This window comes from Athene cunicularia (assembly GCF_003259725.1).
Source record: "Athene cunicularia isolate RWA chromosome 13 unlocalized genomic scaffold, athCun1 chr13_part1, whole genome shotgun sequence".
NCBI classification, from domain to species: domain Eukaryota; kingdom Metazoa; phylum Chordata; class Aves; order Strigiformes; family Strigidae; genus Athene; species Athene cunicularia.
The window spans coordinates 1,215,421-1,237,077 of NW_020799117.1; the positions used below are offsets into that span (position 1 = coordinate 1,215,421).

General features: G+C 53.7%; 1 protein-coding gene across 4 annotated transcripts in view; it reads right to left on the reverse strand.

Moving 5' to 3' along the window:
• Nucleotides 1-21,657, reverse strand: part of ARHGAP26 (Rho GTPase activating protein 26) — a 157,885-nt gene that overhangs the window by 10,987 nt on the left and 125,241 nt on the right. For all 4 annotated transcript variants that reach the window (XM_026858405.1, XM_026858406.1, XM_026858407.1 and 1 more), the window contains 2 exons: nt 20,596-20,734; nt 15,463-15,616 (listed from right to left, as the gene is read on the reverse strand). In XM_026858405.1, coding sequence (XP_026714206.1) covers nt 15,463-15,616; nt 20,596-20,734 — 293 coding nt within the window. The remainder of the gene's footprint in view (nt 1-15,462; nt 15,617-20,595; nt 20,735-21,657) is intronic.

Sequence of the window (21,657 nt, forward strand, 5' to 3'; positions counted from 1 at the left end):
TTCCCAACTCCCCCAGATCCCTCAGCGCTGGCTCAGCCCGACTCTTCAACCCCTCCAGGGATCCCGGGGACTCCCCCCTGCCCTGGGCAGCCCATTCCAACGCCCAACAGCCCCTTCTGCACAGAAATCCTTCCTCAGAGCCAGCCTGACCCTGCCCTGGGCAGCTTGAGGCCATTCCCTCGGGGCCTGGCGCTGGGGCCTTGGCTCCAGAGACTCATCCCCCCTCTCTGCCCCCTCCTGGCAGGGAGTTGCAGAGGGCCAGGAGGTCTCCCCTCAGCCTCCTCTTCTCCAGCCTGAACCCCCCAGTTCCCCCAGCCGCTCCCCAGCAGCCCTGTGCTCCGGCTGCACTGACAGGGGAGATACATTTTCCCTGCTCCGCAGTTCCCCGCCGCATTGGGCGTTTGTTTCGAGCAGACAGCTCTGTTTCCGTGCCTGCGGCTCCTTCCCCTCTCCCCCCACTCCCAGGCCTTCACCCCGGCGCGGGCAGAAGCCAGAGGGGATTTTCCTCCCCTCCACAGCGGACACGGCTGCTGGCGGCCGTGTTTCTCCAAGTGCCAGTGCAGCCAACACCAAAAGATGGAATGCCGCTCCCTCCTCCCATGACTTCTGTCCCTGCCCCGCTCCACACCCGGGCGGCCTCGCCGGTGCTGGCTGCCACCGCGTCCAGGTGCCGGCAGCCGCGGGGCTGAGCCGCGGCGGGGGGAGCGATGCCAGCACGCGGGGGCAGGCGAATAATTGGCGGCGGTTCTTACGCTACCGATAATTTCCCAGCTTAGCACAGCCCTGTCAACAGTGTCTGCAGAGCGGCTTGTGCACAGCAACGTGCAGCTGGACAGAAAGCGGACGAGGGCAAATTAATCGGCGGGCAGGATCCCTTACGGCGGCAGAAAGGGCCGGGGAGATTGGGTTACCTCCATTTTAGGTTAAAGTGGTGGCGTTACAGCTCCAGCTAATTTATGAAGTTAATTAGGCACAAGGATCTTCTTTCAGAGGGAGACAGGATGTCTTTGTGAGCCAGCAGCCCTGCTTTCCTCCTGCCCCTTCGGGGCAAGTTGTCAGCCTCTTGCTGGGAAATCGGATCAGGGGCGAGGAGGGGGCCGGGGGCCCCGGGACAGAGGTGGTCCCCATCTGAACCCCGCTCACGCGCTGCCCCGCCAACCGCCCCAGCTCACTCCCGGCCCTGGCAGTTGTAGCTGCTGGGCGACTGGGGAGCTCTGGTACATTTTCAGCATTTTCAGTGCCTGTGTGGTACAGCTGGAAACCAGCACTGCCTTCAGAAAACACTCTCACATTCGTCAAAAGACTTTTACAAGGGAGAGTCTAGGCTACATCCTTGATTTTGAATTGAATCTGCCTGCAGAAAGAATGCATTCGGCCGTTTCTTTAAAATATTTTGACTGTGTTGACATTTATAGGTGGCAGAAAGACCTAATTTACTATCATTTCGCTTTCAGCAGTCTCAGTAAAAATTTTGGCTAGGCTCACGCTTGAGGGATTTGTGCCCAAAAGAAACTCCGAAGCAGACGGAGCAGTTGCTCGAAGCGGAGCCGGGATGTGAGCGCTGCACCGCAGCCACGGAGCAAAACCCAGGCCGGGTCCCGCCACCCGGCCCACGTCAAAGGGCAGAAGGGGGGCGGCGGGCAGGGAAGGGAACCGCGAGAAGGAAGGGACTGGCCAGCCAGAAGATGAGTCTGAGATCTGCACATCAGCTCCTAACAAAATACAGACTGTTCCGCGGGCTGCCCCAGGGAAGGCTTTGGTGTAGCATCTTTGATTCCCGCATCCATTTCCCCACAATGGCCTTAATGTATTTTCAAATACTGCTTTATTTGAAAGTAAAATTTCCATTAGCCAATATTTGTCCGAGGCAGTTTCTTTGAAGAAAATACAGCTATGCAGCTATCTCCACACTAATTACATGAATTAAGAAAGAAGTGAAAGTGCAATGTCTGTATTTTCTTTCCCGGGCTTTCAAGAAAGCTGGCTTTTAAGAGTATGTGCGGCTGAAGTTTAAGGCGCTTTTTTAGATCTTGGAGGGAGATCTAATTTAATTCAGCTTGCGAGAAGCACCCTTAGATGTTCCCAGAGCAAATCACACAGAGCAGTGCTGTTCAAAGGCAGAAACTTCTGAAAAGTCTCCCGAGAGGCAGCGCTGGGAAAAGCTGCGGTCGGCAGGAGCCAGGCTGGAGGAACACGGCGACTGCAGTGTCCGTGTGTCCGTCCGTCGGTCCGCAGCCACCCACAGCCCGTGCGGGCCAAAGCGCCCGGGGGAGCCCAACCCCCGGGAACGGCGAAGCAGCAGATTCAGAGCAAGCACATAACTCACTCCTGCTGCGAAAGGGAAGAGGCGCCTGATCCCATTAGTGGAAGGGCTCTTAGCCTGACAAATTACCTTTGTTTTAATGGATGAGCCTGTAGAAAACATTTTGACGTATGACTACTAGTTCACATGGGGTTAGCCACAGAACTGGAGACTTATTTTATGAGAATATTTGGCTTAATTTTCAAGTTCAATTTGTGGAAAGTTTCTAGACCAAGAGCCAACTAAAAAGTGAAAGAGCTAAAGCTTTCAGAAGTTGTTGTTCCAAACTCTGGGGGATATGAAAAGCCCACACAGCAGAAAAAAAAACCAGATAAACCATCTGTCTTTGACCTTTTCCTTCTGCGAGCCCAAAGCAACGAGCCCGCTGAGCTGAGGTGCTGGGGGAGGTTGGCGTCGCTTCAGTGCTGGACTTTTCCTCTTGGCCAAACAGCCTGAAATATCTCACCTCAAATGGAAGTTTGTCATTTCCCTCCGCCCTCCCCAAAAGAAGATCACTGCTCTGGTGGTCTACAGGCATCGCTCTTTTTCACCTATCTTAAAATACCTCATGGAATCACGGAGATGCTTAGAAAATAAATCCGGGATTATTTAAACGCAGCGTAGGAGAGAATTAAGAAATACATACATGTATGTATATGCAAGTTTTAAAATGTATTGCCATCAGCAACTAAGCCTCAAGTACACGTATCTGCGGAGTCTGAGTACGCGGCTGGTGTTCTTCACGAACAGGTTTAAGGATGTTTGCCAGACCCTTGAATCACTGAAGTTTACGGAGCTTTCTAACTAGGCACAATCTAGGACTCCCAAGTTAAAACCACTTTAAAAAAAACAGACAGGCACCCTTACGACAGTCTGCACCAAAAAAAAAACAACAAACCAAGTCATAAGATACTTTGAATATTACGTCATGTGGAATAAGCCAAGCAACAGGCTGAGAATTTTAGGATCTTTTCTCAAATAAGAAAACTAGCAGATAGGCGGTTTCTGTCTTAAACTGGAAATAATCTCTGCTCCTCTTGAACACAAAGCCAACCCCGTGTCTAACATACAAAATGCAACGCGCCCCTGGAGACGTCTGCCTAAACCCCCCTGCCTGGCCCGGCGCAGAGAAACACCCCCGGGCCCTCCGGCAGGTGACTGGAGCAGGACGGTTGCTCTCCCAGCTGCAGGATCTGCCTTTTTCCTGCAGAAATTTGGCATTTTCCCGTTCCCCAGGGCCCGGCCCGCAGTGCCGCCAAGCGCCCTTCCAGCCATGCTCATGGTGAGCCTCTGCAGCAAACTCATTTCTTTTCCTGGCACAGAACCTGACACCTCATTTTTGCTGCGCTGTCCCCAGTCTTGCTGTTGTCACCTTTTAATATTGCCTGTGACTCCAAACAGAAGAGGAAACAATTACATTTGGGGTAACTTCACCCTGATCCTCATCAAATGGCACAGGCTGACTTGCTGCTGCTAAGAGCAGCTTCAGAGCCGAGAATCCTCTGTCCCTCCAGACAAAATTATGTGCAGATCAGTTATCAGGGGTGTCCCCAGGGCTCTTCCCCATTTCCACAAGCAACGCGGCAGCACGTCGCATCTCTGATAGGAGACAGAAAAGATGCAAACCCTGACCAGCTGCACGAGGAGGTACCGAGGGAAGGGAAGGCAAAATAGTTGTGTGTCGTGACACTGCTTGGAAAGCAACGCTTCGAGCAGCAACTTCCCCCGGGGTGACCTGGGGTTGGGGACCACTCAGGGCACCTCTCGCGCCAGCTCCGGCCATCCCACCCCCCTGAGACCACAGATGCCAAGTGTAAAGCCCCCGGTCCCAGCACACGACCGCAGCCCAGAACAGGTCTGCTCGTCTTAAAAAGAAATGTAGATAAGGCTTTTCCAGAGGAGCTATGATTACAAGATTTTACCTAATCCCTAAAAAATGCCATTTTTTGTTTGGCAGTCAGAAGACCCGCCCCTCGTGGCTGGCCTTTGCAATTAAAACCCAGACTAGGCCAAAGCTCAGCGCTCTGGGGTCTGGGCCGAGCTTTGCGCGGCTGCACAGAGCAGGGCTGGCGGCAGAGGCGGCTCTCCAGCCCCAGCAGTTCCCAGCTGTGCGCCACCAAATGGTGCCCAGCACAGGCCGGGCGCTCAGGGCTTTCCCCCCCCCGGGCACGGGCAGCAGAGGACCCGTGGTGGCAGAGGAGGGGCCCGCTGGGGGGGCCCCGACCCGAGCGCAGCACCCCGACAACGCCTCTCCCAGCTCTTGGCTCTCGCCGGAGCCGCGGTGGCTCCTGGCCAGCCGGACACAATGCGGTGGAAGGAAGAAGAAACAGCTTTGTTTTGCCCGAAGCCTCGCAATTAATCAAGTTCCGATTTCCTCGGTCCGGCTTTACCTACCCAAAACGCACTAGGCAGTTTTCACTCGCCACGTAAGAGTGCAGGCACCCTGTACCCACCACAAAGCTTTTTTTACAATTTTGTATGAACAGAGAGAACTAGAAAATGAGGCTGAAGTAAAGACAAATGTCTTTACTACAGCAAGACCCGCTCGGCTGGCGTTAGGAGTTCAGTGCAACCCCCCGAGCATGGCAGCCCCATCCCTGCCAGCTGCTGCCCCCAGGACACCCTCCTGGGCACCGGCTCTCCCACCCAGGAGGAAGAGGATCCCTCTGAGCACAAACTACCCCATTTTTACAGCAACACAAGTCAATAAAAAAAAAAAAAACCAAAACCCAGTGCGTTTTCCTGTTTTTTTTCCATATTAAAAGCGGGGCAGAATATTGGGGTGGGGGTAGAGCGGGTGAGAATCCAGGTTCCTTAGGGACAGGAGTACTTGATTTATGAGAAAATTTCTTAAACAGAAGTCCCAGAGATGCCATTTCAGAGAGACATTCTCAAAGTGGCTGACGGGAAGGCAGGATGAGGGTGGGACCCGCTCCTGCGCCTTCTGCACCTCTAATTGCTGTTATTCTTCAGGAATATAAACAACACGAGCAAAAGAAAAGAAAGAGAGCCATGAAAGCCTCTGCAAAACAAGGGCAAGTGACAAAAGGGAGAGGAACTGAAGAGGTCACGCAGGTTAAGGGCTCATTTCTGACACATCACAACCCCTCTGGACGGCGGACGGACGGGCAGGCGCTGCCTGCTGTCTCCTGCCTGATGGTCTCTGTACGGTTTTACGTTAACCTATAATTTTTTTTTCCTTTTAGGAGCACTGCCGGGTTCCTATCTCCTGAACCTCATTCATCCTTCTGAAACAGGCAACATACTTATAGGGAAAATACAGCTTAAAACCATGAAACGCATCAGTTCTGCACCTCACCTACATCGTTTGAGAACAGGGGAGGGATTATTTCAGAAATACTCTGACCCGTAAGCCTGACCTCTGAGAAATGCTGGTGCTCAGAGGGAAACAAGCTCAAAAGTTCCCTGGCAGGTCCATGCTTGGAGGCTCCTCCACACCCTGGCACTGCCACGGTCCCCACACGCTGCCAAGGGGAACCAGCTGCTGCCCGAACCCAGAGCTGCTCTCAGACCAGTCACCTGTGACCAGTTACACCCCAGGGAGGGCTTTAGTTGGCAGAAGAGGAATAAAAACCTCCAAGGGGCTCGGCTGCACATGGACCTCCCCTCCCTCCAGGGGTGAGCACTGCCCGCTCCTCCACACCCGGCGCTGGCCCTGGGGATGCGGAAGGTGGAGAGGACACGGCCCGGCTCTGATAGGGGATCCCACCCCGGGCACGTGGCTGTACCGGCAAGAAAAGCCAGCTGGGCTTCAACCTGGGCGAATCGGGAAGGGGGAGATGAAATCCTGCGCTGCTGTTCACAGAGTGGCCGTTCTGGGTCGGGCGCAGCTCACACCCCAGCACCATTTGTGCCGTCCCAGCAGAAAACAGGCTGGGCAGCGAAAGAGGGAGAACAAGAGGGAAGAAGCATTCGACATGGATATTTCCGAGGTTGTATATATAATGTGGCAGCTCCCAAAGCCCCCGCGAGGCCTGGGCCACGCCGAACGGGGCAGCAGCAGCCTGAGAGGAGCCAAAGCTGCCGGCGGGGGCCGTGGCTCCCGGCCATGCTGCCGCTGCAGCCCGCGGTGCAGACGGGAGCCCCGAGCCTGCCGGCACCGTCCCCGCTTCTGCATGGCATGGGATGACCTCACGGTGCTGCTTCGGGCACCCAGCAGAAGCATTCTGCTGACAAGGACGGTAAATCTTTTTGCCAGGTCAGCAAGATGTTACCTGGTGAGTGCAACAGTTCGTTATCAGCCAACTTCATTTGCATTTTAAAGGTGTGAAAACTGCAGCAGTGACTAAGGAGCATCTCCCTCCCAAGGCCAGCTGGTTCCACTTCACCCGACAGCTCATCTAACACCATGTTGGAATGAGTAACCTCAGCTGCAACTGGACATTTTCCTAGCTTGAAACCGAACCCTTGTGAGCAGCTGCCATCCCGGCTCTCACTGCTGAATCCGCGGTGATAAAGATGGGATTTACTCAGAGGATGCGAATCCCAGGGCAGGACAGAGGGCACAGGCCAGGCTGCTGCTGCCCGCGGACAAACCGCCTTGGCCTCTCCAACTCTATTTACCCAACAAGACGTTCAATAGAATATATCACAAACACCCGTAAAAAAACCCAAACGAAAGTTCAAAGCGTCTGAGCATTTCCAGCACTTGAGCAAGACAGAAATGACAGGATTTTGTGACAGACCCGGAGATGATCCCTGACAGCAAGCACAGGTTAACTCTGCGGCCACGAGAAAGCTCAGCTTTGCCAGGATGTTTTAAAGCACTGTATTTTACAGGAAAACAGATCCAGTCTTGAGGAGAGGTTTCTTCCACCGTACGAGTTAAGCTGGCCTAGAGCCGGGGTGCCAGGACGACCACCGTCCCACCCCCGGAGCAGCACTCCCGGCAGCACTGGCACACATCACCCCTCTGCCGTGCCTTCACCGAGCTCTGCTCCGCGAACCACACGGCACTGCCCCACAGCTTCTGTGCCCGGGAAAAGAAAAGCTGAATATGGCTGTAAAGAGTTCTTAGGCTTTCAGAGCCTGCAAGTAACTCCCCAGACATGCTCTCCGTAACAGCCTTCAGGGGGGTCTTTCTATAAATAAAAGAAGTTTATTCTAGCTGCCAACTTCACACGGCATCCAGAAACCAAGAAACTCTCCCCTGAATTCCCAACCAGCACCAGCTTCTGCTGCCCTTTGCACCGGGATAATCTTCCTGCTGACAGTGTAGGGACATGGCTCCTGAAATCAGGATTTGTCCTTACAGGAATGTGGCTAATGAAGCACGATACCGTAAAGTTCACATCACTCCTACTACTGACAACTCCACAAAAGTTTTTTTTAAAAAAAAGTCAGGCAAAACTGAACAATTTATTTTTGCTGCAGAGATCTGCATTGTGCACAGGCATGGGGAGCAGAGCTGCTGAATAAGGCTGTGTCATGTTTATGTAGTTATTTTTCAGAGTGGAAAAAGTGACAAATTTTGCAAGGACCCAGCAGCATTTAAAGGTCTAGTTACTTCTCCTAGTGTGCTTTTGCTAACATGCATCACAGCTGACAAATGCAGAAGACATTTACATTTTTAAGAGGTTATTTATTTAAAAAAAACCCCAAACTATCCTATCCTGTTTGATACACGGATGAAGCTACGCTGGTTTCTCTACTGCTAGACATGGATTTGGGATGGCGAGGGACTTCAGAGCAGGGCACTGGGATGGGGCAATGGGGAGAAGGTGCCATCCTTCAAACGGCACATCGTGGCCACCGCTCTGCCCAGGCCCAGTAAGAAGTCGCTGAGGGAGGCTGTTTTGCAAATATATATTACTTGAAATGTCTCTCGTTTTCAGGCAGGGACAGAGAAATGGTTGCTCAAGTTTTAAGCGGGATGCCTAACGAAGATTTATTCTGGTCCTGTAAATCAAGAGCACATGGGAATAACCTCTCTTCCTTAGATTAACTGGGTTATTTTTTTCATGACCACTAGACCTTAGATCTGCTCCTCATTTCTTTCCATACGCATGGAGGGCAAGAAATAGCCATACTTGGTCAATGAGAAAATAAAGTAAAATGCAAATAGACACGTGATGACTAAATCCAAGTTTCCCAAAGCTATTATTTCCCTGAGGGCAGGGTCCCTGTGGTGCAGGAGGTGCAGCAAACGGGACGTGTCGGGGCTGGGGGCAGGAGTGGGGGCTCAGCCTGTCCCGCGGCCCCCAGCACCTCGGCTCTGGGCACAGCCTCCCCCGGGCAGGCCCTGCTCCCCCATCACCTGGGAAAAGCCCCGACTTCAAGGGTCTCCACAGCTTCCCCGGGACTGCCAATGGGCTCGGAAGGGTGTGGAGAGCGGCAGACACCGTCAAGCACAGGCTGGTTGCATCTACGCAATAAATCGGGCAAAAAGGGCCAATAATATTTCATTTTGAGGGAGCAACAGATGATATTTCCTCCATCAAGTGATTTTCTTTCCTGCGTTTACTGTTTTGGACTTGGTTTGCACTCATAAAGCAAATCCCAAGGGCAACCGGTAAAGCGTTGACTTTGTCACGGGAGCTGCTCTGTAATGATCACACCGGCACAAAACCAAGCAGACACCGACTGCCACGTGAACTTGTCCTTCGTTAAAAGGACATCAAGATTGCCAAGCCGTGTACCCCAAAGCTGGAACAAGTCAGCACCAGAGCACTGGGGAAGCTTTGCCCTTTGGCTGCCCGACGGCAGGGCACGCACCGGGCCCCTCCGCGCCGCCGGGGGAAAGCAAGAGGCATTAAAGGACAGATCACGTACGCACCAGGGCAGGGAAATGAAGGCTGTAGGGGCCAAACGGCAGCTTTCGTTCTGGCATTTCCTTTGCGTGAGGAATCCCAACCTCAGGGGATCCCCTCCAAAGTCGGGGGGCTTCTCGGGGCTTTAGAGAGGCCAAGCAGGTGCAGCAGGGTCATGCCAGGTCAGCCCCGGGCAGAGCCAAGCCTGCCGGTGCCCGAGGTCTGGGCTATTGAATAGCTCAGTCCCTGCTATTTTTAGAGACACCCACTCACACAGCTGACGCTCAAGTCCCACCCCACAGAAAAAAAGGTGCATTTCTGTGCCTGCTCTGCAGAGGTAAAACCTTCTCCTGCAACTCACCCCACTCCCACGCCACTGGTGAGCCCCGGGCTCGCCCCAGCCCTGCGGCCCCCGGGTGCTGCTGGGTCCGAGCACACACAGGCCTGGCGCCCACGGTGCTTCCTCGGGGCGTTAAACCAAAGTCACCTCACACGGGAAAAAGGGGCGAGCATCTGCCAGGAGCACGAGCGAACGCGCCGCGGGAGCCAGCTCTGCCCACCTGCGGGAAGGTCTCGTCTCTGCAAGCCCAGCCCAGGGCAGCTGGGGGGGCGTGGGGGCAGGCTGAGCTACGGGCAGAGCGCTGCCCGCTCAACCCGCGGGGACACGCCGGAGGCAACCAGGCAGGTTGGCACAAATCCCTGCCCGCCGCCGGGGGAGGACCGGGCGGGCGAGCAGAAATGGCCGGGCTCTCCTGGGGCACCCTGCCACCAAGGCAGCCCAGCAACGGCAGGCTTTGCCTCTGCAAACGCTGCTAAATAAATCTTCCAGCAGAGGCAGAGGGTCTTCTAACTTCAGAAATCAGCCTCTAAGGGGGCATTAGAAACCTGTAAGAAGTGACTGCTCAGCTGCTCAGAACCACCCTGGAGCCTGTCAGGCTGCGCTGCACTCCAGCAAAAACTACAAAGAGCTCAGAGCCACCACGGGGAAGCATCACTGCAAAGACGTGGCCAAGGACTTCAAAAAAATAAAAGTGTCCAGCTTTCGTACTCTAGTCCCATTTTCTGGGCAGGAAATAGCAGCCAGCCTGTCTTCCCAACAGCCCCCTGCCGCCCCTCTCCCTGGGAGCCGCAGCAGGTCGTCCCATGGCCAGCTGACCGGGCTGTGTGGCTACCACTGAAACAGGGAACCCGCGGGACCTGGGCAACCGTCCCCAGGGCTAGCTGTGAATCTTGGTGCTCCGCCACCCAGCCCAGCCCTTCCTGGGCGCTCCCGATGCTCCCTCCCCCTTACCCTTAGAGAGAGAAGGCAGAAGGCCCCTGGGTATCGTTTGCACGTTCCTACTCACAAGAGCCCGGGCTGGGAATTTTGGGAGACGCAGGACAAAAATGCAGCTCATCTAGTTACCCTGCTAAACATCAGCCGGCCCCACCCCGCCTTCAAAACAGTCCCACACCGCGAGAAATTAATGGGAGAGGAGAAACTGAAACCCTCGCCACTCCAACTACCTCCTCCAGTGACTTTTGGCTGCTGTTTATTTTCCAAACTGCAACACATTAGTTGCTCAGCTTTGCAAACAGCTGTCAGAGCCCGCAGCAAGCCGCAGGCCGGGGGCCAGCCAGCAGCGCCCAGCATCCTACCCAAGAGCTGATTTCAGACTAAGGCACGGCGCTGATCTGAAGCACTAAAAGGTGATTCTAAGGAGGCTGTGGAACACGGCTGCGTTTGCAGCACCCACCTCCGATCTGGCCTCAGCCAGATTTAGGCACTCGGGGCCCTGCAGGCAGCAGAGCTCTTTCAGGGATCCAGGGGACCCAGGTGAGACTAACAGAGAAATAAAACAGAGAAGGAAAACTACCAACCCCAAAACTGAGGCGTCGGTTATCCGCAGCGATACACCCCAGGTCAGAGGCTCCACAGGTACGTGCTGCAGAGCCACCACAGCAAGGTGCTTTTTTAAAAGGATTTTAAAACAGCAATTGTAAATCTTTGCTTTTGATGATCACACAGTCTAGCTTGAAAACTTCCCCCACTTCAGCTGAAGCATGTATCTATGCTAGAATCACTGCACTTTCTGCTTCGTGTTTTGCCATGTTTTCTCGGGAAGACATTTTCTGAAAGGGCAGGATAAAGAAACCAGACTCTTATTTAAAAACAAATCCCCCTCCCTGGGGCTTTGGTGGCCTCGGGCAGGCAGCCCCGCTCCCTCTGCGCCCCGCCGCCCGCAGTGACAGCTCCTGGCACGGGGCAGCGGAGTCCTGCTGACTCACCGAGTACAACTCCCGCCCAGAGCGGTTTTTCCATAAAAATAAACCCAGCTCTACTAAATAAATGCATTCCCATAGTAAAACCCCGACTGGTGGCTGGGAAGGAAGAGCCTTTGCCCTGCAGCAAAACAATTTCCCTCCTGGCTGGTGAAGGACCACGCTGGAGGGAAGGCAAGTGGGAGAAGGACCACGACGCCCATGGCGGGGGGACAGGGATGGGGACAAGGGCGGGGGGACTCCGGGACGGGCCGTCGCTGCTGCAACGCTCCTCACAGCCTGGGGCTGGGGGACAACGGCACACGCTCACAGGGGGGATTTAGGAACCGGCTCAGCCGCCCACGGAGCAGACCCCCGGGATACTCAAAGCATTCAGAAAGGAGCTGAGAAGCTTTTGTAAACAAGCGCTCAAATATCTCTAGTTTCAGAGCGTTCGTGGGTTTTAGCATCACGCATTGGAAGGCAACCTCTGATCGCACCAGCGCTCGCTGCAGCGACAGGAAAACAAGAAATCCCCCAGACTTGCAGTCCTTAACATCAGTAGTCCCAACACGTCTCCCGCTGAGGTCCACAGGAGTTATTTCCACAAGAACATCAGTTTTCAGCTTAATAAGAGGAAGGTCAAAGGCACCCAAGTCCTTTCCCTGCAGTCTCCCCAAGCGTTTTTGCGGAGGGTGAGGAGCTCCCCCAGCTCCCGCGTGCCCAATGCGAAGCGCCACGTGTGGGGACACTCCCCTCGGGCTCTGCCACGGCTGGAAGGACAGAGGTGGCAGCTCTGAACTCCGCTGCGGCCTGTGGGGAGGAGGCAACCAGCGACGGGGAGTGTGACAGCGTCAGGCACAGAGCCGGCCCGGCCGCTGGCGCCACGGTGGACACAGCTTCGGGGCAACACAACCTCGCAGCTTCCCCGAGCACAGCCCAGAGTTTGGTACCTTGGGACCAGCAGGAAAAAGTGTGTTTTACCCATCAGAGCTGTCACGCTCTGCCTGCTGCGGAGCACCGGGGTCACCGTGCCTGCTGGGGGCAAGAGACACAGCAAAAGGCACCAAACCTCAGAATAAAGCAGAAGGCCCTAATTAATGAGGCATTTCCCCTGCACCGATATCTCCATCAGCCCGTTTTTTTTCAGTGATGCATTTAGCAGAAAATAGGAGTAAGTCAAATTCTGGGCTGGAGTAGTTTTAATTAATTCACTAACCTTTGCTGTTGTCCTGTTAGGGCAGCAGAGGTCCCTGCCTCGAAGGGAAGGAAACACCGAATCCAGGATTCTTTTGTACTTGTCCTCTTAACGTGTTTCTTGTTCAGAAAGAAATCCCTTTTTCTTTCAAGGAGGAAAGCAGGACTTCCTGGCCTCCGCACACCTGGAATCTTAGAGCTCCTCAGCTGCAGGGTTTGAGTTTTGGCGAGCGCTGGCTCCCAGGCTCAGGCAGCTGATCAACTCGTGGGAGGCTGCCCCAAAGCCAACCCCTCCTGAACGGGCCCTCGAACAGGATGGCCCTGGTCCACGGCCAAAAAATTACAGAAAATGGTGAAGAATGCAAGAAAAAACCCCAAAGTCCTGAAGCAGAGCTCATAGATGGGTCTCACATCACTGGCAGAGAATTTGGCGGAGTAGTTGAAGGAGCACAAAGGGCAAGGCACCCTGAGACCTTCCCCACTGCCAATTACCCTAATTGTGGGTCCAGTAATTACAGGGGAGCACCAGAGCCCCCTGCACGGCAGTAACAGACCCCACAGACCGAGGGCAGCGTGCGTAGGCCCAAGGCTTCCCGCAAACCCAGATTACTCCGCTGCCTAAAAACCAGAGGCGGCTTTATAGAGACATTACTTGGGTAGTTCTGCAGAGCAGCAACGACAGAGCTGCCAGGATACCGGCCCCATTCAGACAGGGCTGAGGGACAGACCTGCTGCGGGCAGCCCTCCTCACCCTCCTCATCCTCACCACGGCAAACCAACACCCCCCAGAGCGCTCCGCCACCGAGAGCAAAGCACCCCGGACCTGCCAAAACCCCAGGCACAGACTTGTGTGGGCACACAGGGGCTGACGTGACATCTATACCTACTGTTTAAAAAGAATAAAAGTCAGATGCTTCTTTTCTCGTCGAAAGATTGGGTTAAAGATATTTAAATATTTGGGGTTATACAGAAGAAAATATTTATTTTGTGGTACTGTTCGCCCACCTTAAGGCTCGCTTTTCAACCTTTAGCTCAGCATTGACTGGGAACGTGTGTATTCCTGCGTGTGTAAAAATTACCACATAATCACAGGATTTGAGGAAAAGTACCAAATGCCACAAACGTTGTCAGCGTCACAAGAGCTGCCCTGATAATCACTGTTTCACTTCACAAACTTGTAAAAGCCCCTTAACTGGCGGCAAGCAAATGGTTTTGCTGCCAGTCTGCTCACTTAATTCCTCGGTAACAGCAAGACGCCTCCGCTCCCCAAAGCCCCACATAGCTTTAACGGATTTATTCTGCTGAGCTTCTTTATGACTTCCTTTAAAAACGGAATTACTGGGAAGAGGCAACTCTTGGAATTTGAAAAACTGCAAATTTGGCAAACGATTCCTGTAGGGTCACAGCAAGACTCAGGCTCGCAAACCTTGCTCTATTGTAAGTCACATCATTTTTTTCCCCCCCGTCAAAGGATAAATAAACTAAAAGCATCCTCTGGGGGAATGGTATGAGACCGACTTCCAGAGTTCAACCACCAGTGCGGGCGGGAGATATCGAGGCAACTTTACTCAGTACATAACACACGTCACGCGCAGCCCTGGTTTAGAGGTGTCCTACCTTTTGGATGCTCTATTCTGCCACCACAACTCTGCTGCAGGCGATTTTCTGGCAGCAGGTAGATCCACAGGCAGCAGGCAGGCAGGGACCCGAGTCCCACAGCCCCGCTCCCGCAGGCAGCGCCAGGAGAGGCCGAGGAGGCGCCGGGTGGGTCGGGCGCTCAGGCAGCTCACGGTTTTAGTGGCAGCAGCGGCGAGGAGCGAGGCAGAGCGGGTGGATGGCAGCCAGAGCCTGTCCCCTGTCGCGGGCGCGCCGAGGCGGGCAGCAGCGCCGGCTGCCCGCTGGGTACTTACCTACTTACCCTTCTGCCCCGCAAACTGTGCCGCAGCCCCCCCAAAGCCCAGCCCCTGCCGCCAGCCAACACAACAGCAATGGGTTCCACCACCTTCACCAGCACCTGCCCTGGCACTCATCCATCCCGAGCCCTTCGCCATCCTGCTGATAACCAGGCAAAAATGTCGCTGTCTGCTCCCCCGGGGGCTGGGGGCTTCTACGGTTGAGTGGGAACTGGAAGTGTTTGGGGCCCGTGGGAGGACGGGAGGGGTGGGAAGGAAGGTCTCCCTCAATCGTGAAGGTCGCCGCGTTGCAGCGAGGCCATAAACCGCCGTGGAGGGAGCAGCGTTCCTGCCGGCGACCCGCGGGGACAGGCAGGGGCGTGCCGAGGAGCGCTGCGGGGGAAACTGCCTGCGGCTTGCAAGGGCTGCGACGGCGCTTGAAGATCTGAGCAGATCTTCACATGTGCGAGGAGAGGAGGTTCTGTGGGAAAATGCTATCGGGCCCGGCAGAGCCACGGCAGGAAGGAAATTCCCCCAGCAGAGGCGGCCATCGGCGCGAGGGCTCAGCTGTGTCAAGTTCAGGGGACTTCATAAATAACTCAGCCCTCCCCAGGGAGTCATTGCTAAGGTCGCTATTTTTTCCCTTGAACTTTCCAGATGAAGGAAGCAATAGCAGAAGCAATGGCACAGATTTGGCTGGAGATCAACTGTACTGACAGGAGTCATCGAATTTAACTCAGAAGAAAAAAGTCCTTTGTGTTCGCTGGAGTTATCACCAGATGGGTCGAGCAGCCCGAGCGGCAATGCGGAGTTCTGCTCGAAAAGTATTCCACATGTGCAAAATAATTAGAGCTGAAACTCACCACCAGATATAACCCACAGTAACTAATTCCACCACTTAGACTGAGTTAAAAATGCAGGGCACATGCTAGGCACCCATTAAAAATTAAAATGTTAAATTGTATTCTTCAACAAACTGCTGGGATTAAGAGTAAGAAACAGCCGTGATTAAAGATTAAGGACAGAGAGCCTATAAAACACTAATTACCACTGTACTTACAGTGAATTTGGCCTGTTGGGTTTAATTACTTCTAGTTCAAGATCACTTGAGTTCAGGCTGGGCTGGGGAGCGCTGTTGGAGTTGAGGAAGCTGTTTACGTTTGAAGAGATGACGGATTCCAGGCTGGAGTTGATGATGCTGTTCCTGTTCTCCTCTGAAAAAAAAAACATCAAAACCCAAGAACCATCAGCCACCAGACAGAGCTGCCACCGCACACACGAGTCACGAGCGTAGCGCTGGGCGCCGAGCGCTCCTGGTAATAACCCCGGCCCTAACGCAAACGGGGCAGCACCTCACCGCATCTCAGAAGACAGGCAGTCAGCTAACAGAGTTTTGTACATTAAACTACAACAAATACCAGGCACTTCTTTTTTTTTTTAAAAAAAAAAAAGTTGCAGCTCCATTTTAAATTAATACCTTTTTTAGTAAGAAAATATTCATTTTTCTCAAGGCATTAATATTTTATGTTCCTAAAGGCATCCAAAGTACCACACAACCTGAAAAAAATTAAAATGCAAACTACATGCAGGAATGGATTTCTCTGTGACTGAAATCGGGTGCCATGGGACTGAGCATTCGTGTGACAGCAGGATAACGTTTCAGAACAAGAAGAGGACAGATCACCCAACTGACGTTTATCTCGGCAAAAAATGCTTCAGCCTACCACTGGACGTCAACTGCCATCGATCCGTCCTGGCCGGGTCTATAAGGGGACGGGGTCCCCGCTCCACCTCGGCTCAGCTCCTCCGAAATACAGAGCAGCTGTGGGTCAGAAACTTGGCTTTATACCCAGTCTGAAATAGTGCCTCGTGCCCACTCCTGCCCGCTCCTGCCACCGTGCTGCCGGCACCGCGCTGGGCAAACGCCGGCGCTGCTCTGCCACCGGTCTGGGGCTTTCCTGGAGTTTCTTGTTTCCCTCGAGCATACTCTCTTAAGAGACTTCCCCTTATTTGTGTAACTTCAGCAGTGAGGAATGAAAATATTATGCATCCCAAACCGACATCCGCAGCATGGGCTCCCTCCTCAGCTCTACGCCAAATTACCTAAAATCACATTAATTCGTTTTCATAAGATGCCTTTTCCGTATAATCAGTAATTGTAATTGTGAGAAGCAATTATCATCACTGATGGCACGGAAAGCAGAGAATTGTTACTTCTGCGATGGAGTTTTCCTCAAAGATAGGCACCTGGTGGAAAACATAATGAGTCCTACTTCAGTGATAAATCTTTTAAAAAATTGTTTTTCCAGTGCACACTAATATGATCAAATTACTACCAAAAAGCACACAGTGACGGGGAGTCCCTTACTCTCGATCCCTTTAAACTGCACACCTCCGCTTGTGTTAGGAGAATGTGTAGTGCTCATCTGCGTCCCGTACACATTTAAAGAAGGGTAGAACAGTGCCAGAGGAACTCCCGGGGTACAGGAAAAGTCAATCCTGAGCGTACAGCAGACAAAACCCACCTACATTTCTGTCCAATAGCTTGGTAGGGGGTTGTCTCGGGCACAGCGGAGCACGACGTTGTGACAACTCTCTGCCACCGCTTCCAAGAGAAAAGCCTACGCTGGCGACAGGTTTGTGGGTGCCGGGGAAAGAGCAGAGTCTAACGCTCCTTGTCACGCCCCGTTCTCCTGGTACCTGGACAAAATCAGTGCCTACAGGGCAGCAAGAAAGGGCTAAAACTTGGTTTAGCTCAGGTTGAACTTATCTTCCAGAGATTAGCCAAAGCCAAGGATATGTTAGTTGTGCTGATACGCGTCAACACGTTCCTGAAATTGCAATTCGTGAACCTTGATCTCCATGAGCCACCAAGGAACCAGCACCGCACGCACCCCTGTCCCCGGCTGTGTTCCCCCAACCTCCCCAGTCGGGGGTTTTGCCCGGCCACGGTTCCCACTGTCTGATGCGCCAAAAGGAAAATACAAACAATCTCATGAGCTTTGAGCCATACGGTGGCTCAGACAAGAAGCCTGAAACCACGAAAAGCTCACAGCGATTTCCCCAGAGGGACCAATTTAAAGACATTTATTGGGTCGTGCTCTGGGCCCAGCCCCAGCAGCAGGAGGTGGGTTTGTGCCGGCGCTGCGGGCTGTGGGTGTCACAGGGGGGCCAGGCTGTGGGTGTCACAGGGGGTGCAGGCTGTGGGTGTCACAGGGGGGCCCAGACTGACAGAGGGGCACACGCCGGGTCCCGCCGCAGCCCCACGTCCTCTCACACGAAGCTCTGAGCTCCCCCAGAAGGGACTCGGAAGGCATAAGCACTTTATGATGAAAAAGATTATCCACGCAGAACGTGAGAAGAGGCAAAAGTGAGGAAAAGCAGAGGGCTGACCCCACAAATATTGACAGGCAGACGCGGGAGCCAGCAGATGAAATAAGAGCGAAATTAAGCTGCCTACAGACCTCAAAACCCCAAAGGCCAACTCAAATCACTCCTCTATTTTTTGCATCCGCCAGGTGTTGAGCTGTGCTGTGACAGAGCAGCTCCGGAGCGTGCCGCGGTGGCCGAGCCCAGGGGCTGCCCCCGCTGAGCCCCCCCAGCCGGACGGGAGGCTGCGAGGTCTAACACCACGTCTTATTATTTCCAAACATTTTCTGCCCAAGGCTGAAGTCTGAAAATAAGCTCTGTAAGCTTAACAAATCAGTGTCAATTGTCTGCCTAATCTCAGAGCTAGCGACCGGCCAAAACTGAATTAAAGCCCCTATCAGCCAAGAAACTGGAAGTGTTTCATCTAAAGAGGAAGGGAGATGAATGGCAGAATCTGAGACTCTTGCTTGATTTTATTTCCTCCTTTTCAAAAGCCTGATACTGTATTTTGCTTCATGTTTTTAAAAGCTTCTGTGAAGGATTCTTTGCCATGAGATTTAATTCGGTCTTACAGCTACGCGAGCAGAACTGCCCGTCAGCTAAGGCGTGTTTCTTCTCCCTCACGCGGAAGAGCTGGCGGGGGGGGTGTCTCCCCTTCGCTAAACAACAAACTCTCCCGTCGCTGAACTGCTCAGCCAGTCTCAGCCCCCCTCTTCCAGCTCAAGAACCAGCAACACGTCGACCTGAGTTTGAGTTTTCACCACTTAACCCAAAGCCTTGTGAGAAGCTTAATGGAAAATAAGTCAAACAGAGCCACGGGAGCCTCACTGAAGCTTCCCCGGGCTCCCCTCCAGCCCCGGCCGGAGCGCAGCGTGGCTGATAACCTGACCCAGGGCACCTCGGTAACAGCTGTCCACGGGGAGCACAGAAGTGATGACAAAAGCATTCCGAGTAACAAAATACGAGCCAAGGGCCAGAACGCTGTTTATAATGACCAACTGATAAGGGACAAAATGGTGTATTTGCTGTGTTAATGACACTCGTTTCACAATATCCAGTTCCTGGGTCAGTTGTGGGCAGAAATGTGAACGTTTAACAACAAAATAATGACTATCGTCTGCTCTGCTCTCTTGCCTGATCCTGTCTGTTGAACATTGTAATTTTTGCTTTTACACAGCTTTGCATGATGAATTTGAGTGAAAATCTTAGAAAGATACCTGACTTCGATGAACAGATTTCAGGTAATGGAAAATTCACTGTCCTACTTAACTTCTTACCGTTAAATTGCTCTCAGTCTTAAAAAATATGCACTCTGTTAATGCTTTGAATGTGTCCAGCTTCAATTTCCAGCTATACAGATCTTACTATGTCTTTGTTTCACAGATGAACGGCCCCTGCAGCATGCCTTCAGCGTTCCCATTGTGCCTGGGGCTCCTCCCAGCCACCTTTACCTCTTCCAATACCTATTTAAAGCCTGACACATGCAGCAGGGATGGCAAACACTGAGTAAAAGGGTGGTGACTTCCCCTAGACACAGGAGATTACGGACTGTCAGGAGGAAAGGTGAGAAAACATTGCTTCTCGTGGGAATAAATGCACGCAGAAATGAAGAAATGAACTCAGTTCTTCCAGGCAAGGGGAGGACGGTACATGGAGGCTCCAGCAGCCAGGCGACTCTAGAGTCTAACGAGCAACTGCTTAGTTAGCAGCAAATAAATTACTTGGGCTGAATTTTTTCAAAAGCAGCTTCTGATATTTGAGGCTCCACTGACAGCCATGCGAGGCACTATTTCCAGCACACGCTCTGGGGCTGCCACTGCTTCCTTAAACCCACGTGTACGGCCAGGACATCCCCCGAAATGCGAGTGCCTGATAATTAACAGTAACTCAATCAGAGGCAGACAGGCCCACATGTTTTGAGAGTCAGCAAAGCACACAGCAACCACCCCGTCCACCTCGGGGTTTCAAGTCCTGGGGAGACAGGTTAACTCCAGCCCTCCGCTGCTCCCCGCTCCCGGCGCTCCCCCCAGCCCGAGCAAAGCAGGCTGAGCCCCCGAGCACTTGTTCTGCTCCCCAGGTTATTCTCCTGCTTTTTTATCCAACTGGGACAGTTCCCTGTGCAGCCAGCCAGCTCCAGGAGCAGCCTGGGCAAGGCTTGGGAGCGCATGGCCAGGAGGGACGGGAAGAGCCGGGGCTTGGGCTCACGCTGCAACCTGAAGCAACAGCCTGAGCAGACACATTTCTGCCCCCCACCATGAGTAGGGACGGGGCGCTGACTCCTAAATATCTGGAGCATCAATTAGTGACAGAAATGGAAAGATGATCCTCAACATTTTTAAACTGCTGTGGTACATAATCCTCAGAAAAATGCAGAACCTCCTGGCTGGGTTTTCATGTCTTTAAAAGGCAAAGTGCCTGAGGGCACCCAAAAAGGGTCGGAGACGCGGTGGGCGCCCACCCTGGGCACATGCGCTGTGCCATTGCATGGGGGAGCATTCCGGCAGCTGACGGCGGCGAGAAGGGGCTGGAGGAACATGAGAGCGGGGCCCGTCAGGTGGGGAAGGGGCAGCAACACCCTATACCCGGCCAGCGCGGCCTCAGTGCAAGGCCCTGGCTGCGGGCTCGGATGCCAGGCAATCTTCACACTCCCCGTCAACGCGACAGCAGGGAAAACCGAAGCCTGATCTGGTTACGGGAGTCGCCTCTTCCACTGACACCACTAAAATTGCATGGGAATGGCACGGGAATTACAATCCATTCGTTACGATTAGGGCAAAAACTGTGCCAAGCGGGAAAGCCGGGAGCCGCGGCTCGGCACACTCACGCTTCTCGTTGGGCTGCGCCGTGTGGAAGAGCGTCAGCGGTCTCTCGCTGCAGGAGGGAGGCTTCGAGTCCGTGCTCTTCTTGCGAGATAACAGCAGCTGCGAGTTCGATGGCGGAGTCTCTGGCACCGTGTTAAATATCTGTTAAAAATAATAAACAAGTTGTTCTTTGGCATCACCCCGTCGAACAGAACAGCTGCCTACCTGCCCCGGCTGCACCCCTCCGCAGAGCAACGCGTGAGGAAGACAACGCGTTCAGCGAGGCAACATTTTGGGTACGATTTCCCAAATTTCACGTTCCTGCCCCTGCCTCCTTTTCTCTCTTCTTCACCCAGGAAGCATGTGGCAAGGTGGGAAGAACCCCGCTAACCTGGCCCCAGCAGGTGATGGTGCCCTGGGCACCACGAACCGGCGCGTCCCCACGCTCGCTTCCCCGCAGCACGGCCCTCGGTGCCCTTGGGAAAGCCTCCGCCGCTTCCAGCCACAGCTGTCAGAAAACCGAGTAATCACATTCTTCTCGAGGGGCTGGAATTTTAAAACCGCACAAACCCAAAGGGCAGCGGTTTTGTTTGTTGTTGACGTTTGGTTATTTATTGTGTCGTTGCTGGCACCCCAGGCTCAGATGACAGCGGTGCTGCCCTCTCAAGGTCTCCCTTCGCTCGAGTATATTTAACGCCGTCTCCCCGTGTCTTCCCCTGCTCTCCCTGCCCCTGACAGCCCACGGAGCGGCCCTGCCGGGGGTTGCCAACAGGAAAACCATTATTCCAGAGGCAGCTCTCTGCCCGGGGAGCCTTGCAGAAAGCCACCCAATGCCGCCCGCCGGCCAGCGCAGCGCCCGCCAGCACATGATGGCTTTGTCTCGTGGAGCAACAACAAAATCCTCACGCGCACACAGAAACCCTCCATGCTGATTAATACGAATAAACGCTAAAGAGCCAAGAGGTGTTAGCCAAAGGTTTTAATGTCCCATCCCTCCCCAAAAGCGTGAGGAGGTGGAGGGGAAGGGCGGCACTTACAGCCCTCGGAGAGGAACTACGGAACCGGCTCACGGAGTCAAATGCAGA